Source organism: Chiloscyllium plagiosum, chromosome 1 (genome assembly GCF_004010195.1).
Source record: "Chiloscyllium plagiosum isolate BGI_BamShark_2017 chromosome 1, ASM401019v2, whole genome shotgun sequence".
NCBI lineage: Eukaryota > Metazoa > Chordata > Chondrichthyes > Orectolobiformes > Hemiscylliidae > Chiloscyllium > Chiloscyllium plagiosum.
Genome location: NC_057710.1, coordinates 84,753,831 through 84,764,942, shown reverse-complemented (window position 1 = coordinate 84,764,942; position 11,112 = coordinate 84,753,831). Strand labels below are relative to the sequence as shown.

The following is an 11,112-nucleotide window of genomic DNA, read 5'->3' as shown; positions in this document are numbered from 1 at the left end:
CTGTATTTATTAAAATCTATGACGGGATAGTTTTCCCTTCAGTATATTACTCCAAATTCTTTCTCTGATACTAATTTTGCTTTGGTTCATTGTCTATGTCCTATTTAATCACAGAATTGCTACTGTATGCAAGGAGACCATTCGGCTTATTCTGTCAGCACCGGCCTTCTGAGCATTTTGGCTTTGTGCCAATTTCCTGCCTTTTTCCTGTAACCCTGTACATCTTTTCTATTTAAATAATCATCTAATGCTCTCTTGACTCGCTCAGCTGAAACTACAGTTTCAGGCAGTGCATTCCCGACATTAATCACTCACCATGTGAAAATATTTTACCTCATTTCACATTTGCTTCTTTTACAAGACACTTTTAATCTTTGTCCTCTGGTTCTCAATGATTTTACGAATGGGAAATTATTCCGCTTCTCTTCTGTCCAAACATCTCATAACATTGAAAGCTTCTATTAGATTTCCTCTTAGCCTTTTCCTCTTCACTTAAAAGAACCTTATCTTCTTCAATTTATCCTTATAACTGAAGTTAATCATCCCCAGAACCATTCTTGTAAACCTCTTCTGTACTCTCTCCAATACATTCACATCCTTCCGGTGCTCATAACTCTACACAGTACTGCAGCTGAAATCTAACTAGTAAAGGTGGAGTGATGGTAGTTTGACCAGACCACAGGGCTACTCTATCATTAGGGAGAGAGATGACTGGTGGTGATTTAACCCGAGGGTCATTATGCCTCAGAAATGGGGAGAGATTGTGAAGGCGATTCCTTTAAAGTAACCTAAGCTGGTGCAGGAATTGAACCCACACTGCTGGATTCACAAATCAGCCCCTGTCTAATTACAAAAATATGGCATAAACTCCCTGTTGTTGCACTCCATGTCCCATACTAAATCCTAGAATACTGCATGCTTTATTAACTGCTATTTCTATCTGCCCTGCCACCTTTAAAGACTTCTGCACGTCTATACTGGTCTCTGTGCTCCTGCATACCAGTTATAATAACACACTCGGTTTGACAATGCCTCTCCATGTTCTTTTTAACAGAAATATATCACCTTACACTTCTCCCCATTGAACCTCATCTGTCACATACTGCCCTGCCCCACCTTGTAAACGTCCTTTCAAGTTCCTCACTGTCCTCCTCCCAGGTTACAATGATCCCACGTTTTGTATTGTAAACTTTGAAATTGTCCCTGGACACCAATACTTACATCATTTATATACAACAAATAAAGCAAGGGTGGCAGTACTGCCCCTGGGTAATTCCTCTACAAACTTTATCCAGTCTGATAAATATCCATTAATCATTACTTTTCAATTTCTATCCCCAACAAAATTTGAATACTTCCCTTTTATTCCACCAGCTATAACTGTCTTCACAAAGATGCTCCATGACTCAGTAATGAATGACTTTTGGAAATCTGTACACATTAACTGCATTGTTGTCATCAACATGTGTTTCTTCAAAACATTCCAGCAAGTTAGTTAGACACAATATTCCCTTAGGGGAGAAAGTGAGGTCTGCAGATACTGGAGATCAGAGCTGAAAATGTGTTGCTGGAAAAGCGCAGCAGGTCAGGCAGCATCCAGGGAACAGGAGAATCGACGTTTCGGGCATAAGCCCTTCTTCACAATATTCCCTTAAAATGTTAATGTTGACTTATTCAGATTTACCCATATTTTTATTGTAATCTCAGTAAATACATTGGTTATTTAAAACAATTGCATAAAGAAATACAGATATATACAGGCAGATCCCGGATTACAGATGGGCCCAATCTTGAGTCTGTTCACAAGTCGATTTCAACACAAGTCAGAAATAAAATGCAGAGCAACATGAAATATTTGTTTGTAAGTGCAGGAAATGGTCATACATCAGGTCTTTAAAATGATACCCCTGTAGAGGTCATATTCATAAGTACATGCATTGGTAAATTAGGGACTCCCTGCATTCTATTTTTCACAATAAAAGGGAAGCCCATACTCCTGCATGTCCTGCAGGATTAGAATTCCATTTAAACTTGGATAGAAAATAGGTTAAAGTTAATCAAAACAATGTTGTTTGACTGCTGAAAAAAATCCATAGTCTGTTATGGAAGAAAACCTTTTGTTCTTATCCAGTCTGTCTCGTGTGTAAAAAGCAAAATAATGTAGATGTTGGAAATCTGAAATAAGAACAAAAATTATTGGAGGAACTCAGCAGGAGGAGAGAGAAACAAAATTAACATTTCAATTCCAAAATGACTCTTCCAGTCCTGAAAGGGGCATTTTCTAAGACTCCATGTGTTAAACTCAATTAGAAATAGCTTCATGACTGTGTAGTGGTGTAACTAAAGTTAAATGTCTCCAAAGTGGAGTTCAGAGATCATAACCTCCAATGGATAAATGCAACCTTTGACCTTTTTATCCTATTTCCATAACAGGATCTAGGTCATACCATGAAAGGGCAGGAAGGTCCAATCTATATGAGGCATGTGATTCGCTTGTATTAATTTTAATTTTACGCCAAAGTGTAACTGTTAAAGTAGCTAAGAGTAAGAGGCTGAAGGGTATTATTTTGCTTGAAATCATTCAAAGTGACGAATGGCAAATATTTAAACCCATCTCAGTCGTGGAAGGTAGGGTCTTTAATTTTTTTTAGTGCACTTGCTTAAACAATGCAATTCAATTAAATATATTTTTAAAAATCTGTTGATTCTCAATATAGGAAGTTCCAGCTTTGGAGAAATAGATACCTTTGTACTTCTTCAATGTTAGTACAAAGAATGATTCACGTTTATGTAATATCTTTCACAATGCCAGGGTGTCCCTGCCAGTGAAGCATTTTTAAATTATAGTTACCACAGTGTATAGGAAACACCCCCTGTGAAAGGTACCTTGAAGGCCCAGCTGAAAGGGCAAACAGGGTCGCAATTTAATGAAAAGCCGCATCTGCAGCAATACAGTGCTTCTCCAGCAGTAGACTGAAGTGTCAGTAGAAATGTTGTGTTCACATTTCTGGAGTGGGACAATCTTCTGAAAGCCAGAGGCAGGAATCTTGAAGGGAGGCTGACATTTAGCATCAAGCGCTCTCAAATTAGATATGGCACATGTTAAACTGTAGTTAGTTTCTAATTTATGTTGTGCTAATTTAAACTGTTCCATGTTAACATCAGTCATATATTTTCATTTAGTGTCACTTCCATTTTAAAATCTTTCTGCACCAGCCTGACAGAAGGCCATGTGATCTAATTGGCACTATTGTGGAGCAGCCTCTCTTCCTGCAAACTCTTCCACATGCAATCTCTGTCACTAACCCAATTTATCATTGACAGTCATCAAAACAGAAATTGCTAGAAAAGCTCAGCAGGTCTGGCAGCATCTGTGGAGAGAAATCAGAGTTAATGTTTCAGGTGGAGTGACCTTTTCTCAGACTCTTCCTCAGTTCTGATGAAGGGTCCCTCGACCTGAAAGATTAACTCTGATTGCTGGAAAAGCTCAGCAGGTCTCAGTGACCCTTCATCAGAACTGAGGAAGGGTCTGAGGAAAGGTCACTCCACCTGATTTCTCTCCACAGATGCTGCCAGACCTGCTGAGCTTTTCTAGCAATTTCTGTTTTTGTTTCTGATGTACGGCATCAGTTCTTTCATTTTTTATTTGACCTTTTTATATTTCTAACCGAACCTTCCATTTGCAGATTTTCCCAATTTCCCACTTATTCACAAAGCTTCAAGTTTAAGTGTCCCTTTTGCCTCTTGCAAGGATTCAAGAGAGAGAAGCAGCAAACAGGAAAGGAGATCACAGAATTGTAGAATGATCACGGCACAGCTAAATTTGCCTGTTGCTAGTTCTCTGCGTGAAGAGATCACCTCGTCCTATTCTTGTGCGTTTTTCCTTTACGCGAATGTTTTTGTTTCAGAGAATTATCCATTTCTCTTTAGAAAGCATCAGTTCAATCGACTTCAATCAGGTCATCATATGGAACATTCCTGAAATTAACCGCTTATAGAGTCATAGAGTTAGACAGCTTGGAAACAGATCCTGTGGTTCAACTCGTCCATGCCGACCAAACATCCCAATATGACCTAGTCCCATTTGCCAGCATTTGGCCTAATATACCCCTAAACCCTTCCTATTCATATACTCATCCAGATGCCTTTCAAATATTATGATTGCAGCTCGTTCTATGCATACACCACCTTCTGAGGGAGAAAGCTACCCCCCAGGTCCTTTTAAAAATGTTCTCCTCTCACCTTGAACCCTCTAGTTCTGGACTCTCCCATCCTAGGGAAAAGACTTTGGATATTCAGCCTATTCATGCACCTCATGATTTTATATACCTCTATAACGTCACCCCTCAGCATCCGACGCTCGAGGGAAAAAAAGCCCCAGTCTATTCAGCCTCTTCTTATAACTCAAGCCCTCCAATCCCAGCAACATCTTTGTAAGTTTTTTCTGCACCCTTTCAAGATTAACAACATTTCTCACGGAAGGACCAGAACTGCACTCAATCTTCTAAAGGTGGCTTTTCATCAGTGGGTAAATAGTTGAAGGGGATTCAGAGAAACAGGATTTACATGCATTTGGAAAGGCAAGAATTGATTAGGGATGGTCAACAAGGCTTTGTGCATGGGAAATCGTGTCTCACAATGATTGATGAAGGCAAAGCAGTGGGTCTCGTCTTTATGAACTTTAGCAAAGCATTTGACAAGGTTCCGCATGGTAGACTGGTTAGTAGGTTAAATCACATTGAATCCAGGCAGAGGTAGCCAACTGGATTCAAAATTGGCTTGAAAGTAGTCGACAGAGGGTGGTGGTAAAGGGTTGCTTTTCAAACTGGAAGCATGTGATCAGTGGTGTGTCAAAAGGATCAATGCTGGGTCCACTGCTTTTCATCATTTATACAAATGTTTTTGATATGAAGATAGGAGGTACGGTTAGTAAGTTTGTAGATGATACCAAAATAGGTGGTCCAGTAGACATGAAGATGATTATCTCACAGTACAATGGGACCTAGATCCGATGGACCAATGGGCCGAGGAGTGGCAGATGGAGTTTATTTGAGATAAATGTGAGGTATTGCAAACCAGGTTAGGGGTTATACAGTGACACCACTTAGTGCATTGAAAGATTTTCCCACATGTCACCACTGCTTTTTTTCACGATCGCCTTAAATTGGTAGCTTTTTGTGGGTCGAGTTCTTCCTGACAACACTATCCAAATCCCTCAAGATTTTGAAAAACCCCTCTCAAATTGCCGCATCCCAAACAGATGTCTCCGCTTTCCCACCATGTCACTGAAATTTCTCTCCCTGAACCCACTCTAGTGAATCTTTTCTGTACAGTAAAGAGCTATTTCATTATCTGAAATGGAGAATGATTTTCTCCAAATAAACATGAGGTAGAATGCTGAGAATAGAACTCAACAAGAAATTAAAATCCAAACTATTAGCATAGACACGCGTTTGTCACATCAATGGGAGCCTTTAAATTCTTAATCATAGAATAGAATCCCTACAGTGTGTAAACAGGCCATTTGGCCCCAAACGTCCACACTGACCATCCCACTACCCTATATTTCCCATGGCAAATGCACCTAACTTACACAGCCCTGAATACTATGGGCAATTTAGCATGACCAATTCAACAGTCCTGTACATCTTCGGACTGTGGGAGGAAACCAAAGCACCTGGAGGAAATCCATGCAGACACGGGGAGAATGTGCAAACTCCACACAGATAGTCACCCAAGGATGGAATCAAACCTGGTCCCTGATTCTGTGAGGCAGCACTAAGCCACCGAGCCACCCATATTACTTGTGAGTTAACTCAAGAGTGAGGTCATCTTATGTTATTTTTGTTTACTCAACTGAAAGAAAAAGGATAAAGTTATTTTTGTCATTGTTTTGCATCCTGAAATTCCCACCAAGTGATTAAAAGGAAAGAAATGTCAACAGACGGGATGGTGATGATTCTAAACCGATCATTAACTGATGCAATTTGGTCTGCACAGAATATCTTTTGAATTTTTCAGCACAATGCTATTTTCCTCAGCAAGACATTTTTTTTCCCCATGGGAAAACAGAACAAGGCTATTACAAAGTGTTCTGAAATTTCTGTTTCAAACTCTCCAGAACATTTTGACCAGTAAATTTGAGGATGCCTAATATTTCAAGCAGTTTATAATGTTTTAGCCATCAATTGGTTCTCAATAAAACCAAATGCCCAACTTTAAAAAAGTGAAGAAGATATGCAGGGCATAGAGTCTTACAGCCTAGAAACAGACCTTTTGGTCCAACCAGTCCATGTCATGTTCCCAACTCAAAATAGCCTGCATTTGGTCCCATCCCTCCAAACCGTTCCTATTCATGTACTTATCCAAGTGTCTTTTAAACTTTATAACTCCACCTGAATCTGCCATGTACATCTCCCTATAATATTTGAACCAGGCTTTCCATTGTTTTAAACTTTAAGCTATTGATCAATATAATAGTTAATATTTCTGACCTAATTGATAATTCTGCTGAAAAACAAAGAACATAAAAATTTTATTTAAAACGTTGCGATGAAATTCTAGGAAATGGAACATTTCCTATTACTGGCACCAGTTTTAGTTATAAGCAGAACGGTCAACAATCTTATATTCCAAATATCCTTTCTTCCAGTTCCAAGAAATGCAGTTTCAAGCGATTATTTTTGAACTAATGTGGCACTTTTTCAAAAACAAATCTCACAAATAACTAAAACATTATGACAGGTAGAAGCCCCACTACAAATTCATTTCAGATCTCAGAGAGATCTCAGAACACTCTCTGATGATGGTGCAGCCCTATAGTGCAGTAGGATTACAGCAACTTTACCTTTTCTTGTGCAGACTTTAGGGATATAACTGGGATTAAGGACTTTTTAACTGATAATACTTCAATGTGCTCCTCATAAATATTCCAGAAGTGAGTTAAAATTGATATACTGCATAGATGGAATAAAGTTTCACATGATTTGGCCTTTGTCGTTCCACGCATGGTCCAATCATTTATCTTTCTTTCTTACCCTAAAGTTTGAAGAAGCCCTGGTATATTTTCAACAAATTCTCAACTGTACCTCAGTTGAGCTGCCTGATTTGAATGTCTTAGTACCAAATGGACAAGGTTTTAACTCACTAAGGTATCAAGAGAATTACAATTGAAGACTTTGAAACATGTTTTTTGCTTTTAAAGGAAAATTCCAATGCACAGAGAATGTGAAATATTTCCAATTCCAGCACCCACAGTCTTCAGAATCTGACTTTTTATATACCAATGAAACTTGAGTGAGTGCTTTTCCCATCAAATTACCGAAGCTCAGCTACAAGAAAAACACTTCATGCATGTAAATTCCAATCATTAGGACAGAAAGTCAAGGAGACAGTTTGTGATCAGAACAGCGCATGGAAGTTTTTGATGAAAAGAATGGCAGAATGGCAACATAAAAAATGCAAACATATACAGATTTTGCTATTTATACACGAGCATCCTAGCAATGCAGCATTTGTTCCACCAAAACAAAACAACATCCTTTCCCACACAGTTATCTGGCACGGTGACTGATGAATTAAGAAAGCTCTGTCAGAATGTAAATCTTCAATAAGCTCTGTGCCCAAGTATATGTCTTTGAGCATCAAAGATTTGCATGCAATGAATAAAGGATGCAAAATACATTCTTTGAAGTCCAAGCTTGGAATCCTTGACCAAGCAAAAACACTCCACATATGTTAATTTTCAAGGTTAGCCACTTCTACAGAATTGATGAGAAATGGGCCTACACAGGGAAGTGAGCCAACTCTATTCACAGAGAATAGAACCTCTTTATAACTGAGAGATATAAACTTCATGCACCTTCCGATGTGCTGGGATAATATGCACTCTTATAGCCTATGAAATAAAGTAACGTACTTGTCTATAATCCAGTCATATGTCATACACTGCATATATAAAAACACCAGGTTTCAATTTGCTGTTTACAAACTGCTTGATAGGCACCGACTGAACAGGGAAGGGTTTGAGGAATTGTCACCAGTTCAAAAGTAAGATATGTGTCTACTCACCAGCCTTCTCTTTTTCTGATATCATCGACATTGCCTACAAAAATATATTAAAATAGAAAATAAATAACATTGTGTGCCACTATAGTTAAAAAATAATATGGCAAGCTATGGAATACACAACATTGTTATGCAAATATTATGGAGGCCAGAGAATGAACAATGTACAGTTTGCACCCATTTAAATTCAGTCACAGGTTTTAATTATGAGGTTCGTATTCATTAAGTACACAGAATGACGCTTGACATTACTATTGGGAAAAGTGTGAAACAATTTAAAAGTCATTTCACTTTCTACAAAGGAAGCTATAGTATAGCAATAGCAACGACTTATATTCTTATAGCACCTTTAGCACCTCAAAAAGTCCCAAAGCACTTCACAGAGACATTATAAAACAAAATTCGACATTGAGCCACATAAGAAGATCGTAGGATGGATGATCAGAGATTGGGTCAAAAAGGGACATTTTAAAGAGTGTTTTAAGGGAGAAGGCAAGTTGAAAGGGTGAAGAGGAATAAAGAGGCTCATCCAAAACATAAGGCTGAGCTAGCTGAAGGCAGGCATCAATGGTCATAGAGTCATACGGTCATGCAGCATGGAAACAAACTCATTCATGCTGAGCAAATTTCCCAAACTAAACTAGTCCCACGGCCTGCATTTGGCACATATCCCCCTAAACCTTTCCTATTTATGTACCTGTCCAAATGTCTTATAAGTGTTGTAACTGTACCTGCATCTACCACCCCTTACAGCTCATTCTACACACGTACCACCTTCTGTGCCAAAAAGTTGTCCCTCAAGTCCCTTTTAAATCTTTCTCCTCTTATCTTAAAAATATACTCCCTCTTTTGAACTCCCCCACCCTAGGGAAAAGAGCTTTGCTAATCACCTTATCTAAACCCCTCAAGATTTTATAAACCTTTATATGGTCACACTTTAACCTCCCAAGCTGCAGTGAGGAATATCCCAGCCTATCCAGCCTCTCTTATAATTCAAACCTTCTAGTCCTGGCAACATCCCAGAAAATCTTTTCTGAACCCTCTCCAATTTAATGATATCTTACATAAAGCAGAATTGTATGCAGTACTCCAAAAGTAGCCTTACCAATGTCTTGGACAGTGTAACATAACATCCCATCTCCTGTACTCAGTGCCCTGACTGATGAAGGCAAGCATGCCAATCACATTCTTCACCATCCTGCCTACCTATGTCACAAATGTCAGAGAACAATGTATCTGAAACCCTAGATCTCTCTGTTTGACAACACTACCCAGGACCCTAACATGATAAGTTCTGCCCTTGCCATCTTACCACAATGGAATACCTCACCTTTATCCAAATTAATCTCTATCTGCAACTCCTCAGCCAATTGGCCTAATTGATCAAGATCAGTTTGGAGTCTTAAATAACTTGCTTCACTGTTGACTGCACCAACAATTTTGCATCATCCGCAAACTTACTAACCATGCCTCCTAAATTCTCATCCAAATTGTTTCCATAAATGTCAAACAACAGTGGATCCAGTACTGATCCTTGCTCACAGGCCTCCAATCCAAAGAACAACCCTCCATCATCACCCTCTGTCTCCCACCGTCAACCCAATTTTTGTATCAAATTGGCAAGTTCTCCCTGAATCCCGTGTGATCTCATCAGTCTACCTTGCCGAATCTTGACAAAGGCTTTACTGAAGTCCATATCATAGATCATCTTCATCACTGTCGAAGTAGTGAAGTGATTCAATCTGAAATGCTCAAGAAGCTGGAATTATTGGGGCTAATCGGACTGGAGGGATTTACAGAGATAGGGAGGGTCCAGGTTGCAAAAGGGTTTGAAAGCAAGATTGGGAATTTTAACATTGATACATTGTTAAACCAGGAGCCAGTATGGAAAGGGGTACTGGGGGAATGGTCATTGGAACCAATTAAGACATGGTTAGTTGTGATTTGGAGACCTTGAGTTTGTGGAGCAGAGAATGTGAAGTGCCAGTCAGGAAAGGGTGGATTAAGTCAAGTTTAGAGGTCAATAATGCATAAATGATGGATGAAGATGAGATGTTATAGGCGTTTTCGTAGTGATAATGCAGATTAGTCATGTGTGTAACGAATCTGAGTGTGTGTGTGTGTGTGTGTTCGATGTTTGTTCTACCACCGATAACACAGGACCAAGGGGCTCAAGGAACAGGTGGGTGGATGCAGGGCCTTTGTAAACATGTTGGATTATTAGAAGAGGATTTGCAGGTAAGAACCTCAAACCCAACATCCCATCAAAATCTGAGAGGAACCACCAGGAACTGGATATTAACGTTTTTGAGTCAGCCCAGAGCAGAATGGGGGCCAGTGGACCCAGAGCGGAGCCGGTACAGCAGCCAGTTGTTCTGGAGCAGAGTGGGGCAGCAGCCAGTGGGCCCGAAGGGAGTGGGGACAGCAGCCAGTGGCCCCGAGCGGAGCGGGGACAGCAGCCAGTGGGCCCGGAGCGGGGACAGCAGCCAGTGGGCCCGGAGCGGAGCGGGGACAGCAGCCAGTGGGCCCGGAGCGGAGCAGGGACAGCAGCCAGTGGACCCCGAGCAGAGCGGGGACAGCAGCCAGTGGGCCCGGAGCGGAGCGGGGACAGCAATCAGAGGGCCTGGAGTGGAGCGGGAACAGCAGCCAGTGGGCCCGGAGCGGAGCAGGGACAGCAGCCAGTGGACCCCGAGCGGAGCGGGGACAGCAGCCAGTGGACCCTGAGCGGAGCGGGGACAGCAATCAGAGGGCCCCGAAGCGGAGCGGGGACAGCAGCCAGTGGGCCCCGAGCGGAGCGGGGACAGCAGCCAGTGGGACCCGAAGCGGAGCGGGGACAGCAATCAGAGGGCCCCGAAGCGGAGCGGGGACAGCAGCCAGTGGGACCCGAAGCGGAGCGGGGACTGCAGCCAGAGGGCCCCGAGTGGAGCGGGGACAGCAGCCAGTGGGCCTGGAGTGGAGCGGGAACAGCAGCCAGTGGGCCCGGAGCGGAGCAGGGACAGCAGCCAGTGGACCCCGAGCGGAGCGGGGACAGCAGCCAGTGGACCC

The 11,112-nt window shown here is 41.4% G+C and overlaps 1 protein-coding gene across 1 annotated transcript in view; it reads right to left on the bottom strand.

Moving 5' to 3' along the window:
* Positions 1–2,053: 2,053 nt before the first annotated feature.
* LOC122554972 (rho GTPase-activating protein 7-like) overlaps positions 2,054–11,112 on the bottom strand; it is a 260,499-nt gene continuing 251,440 nt past the window's right edge. Inside the window, exons 5-6 of the mRNA XM_043700450.1 lie at positions 8,071–8,104; positions 2,054–2,175 (exon numbers count right to left, since the gene is read on the bottom strand). Coding sequence (XP_043556385.1) covers positions 2,054–2,175; positions 8,071–8,104 — 156 coding nt within the window. The remainder of the gene's footprint in view (positions 2,176–8,070; positions 8,105–11,112) is intronic.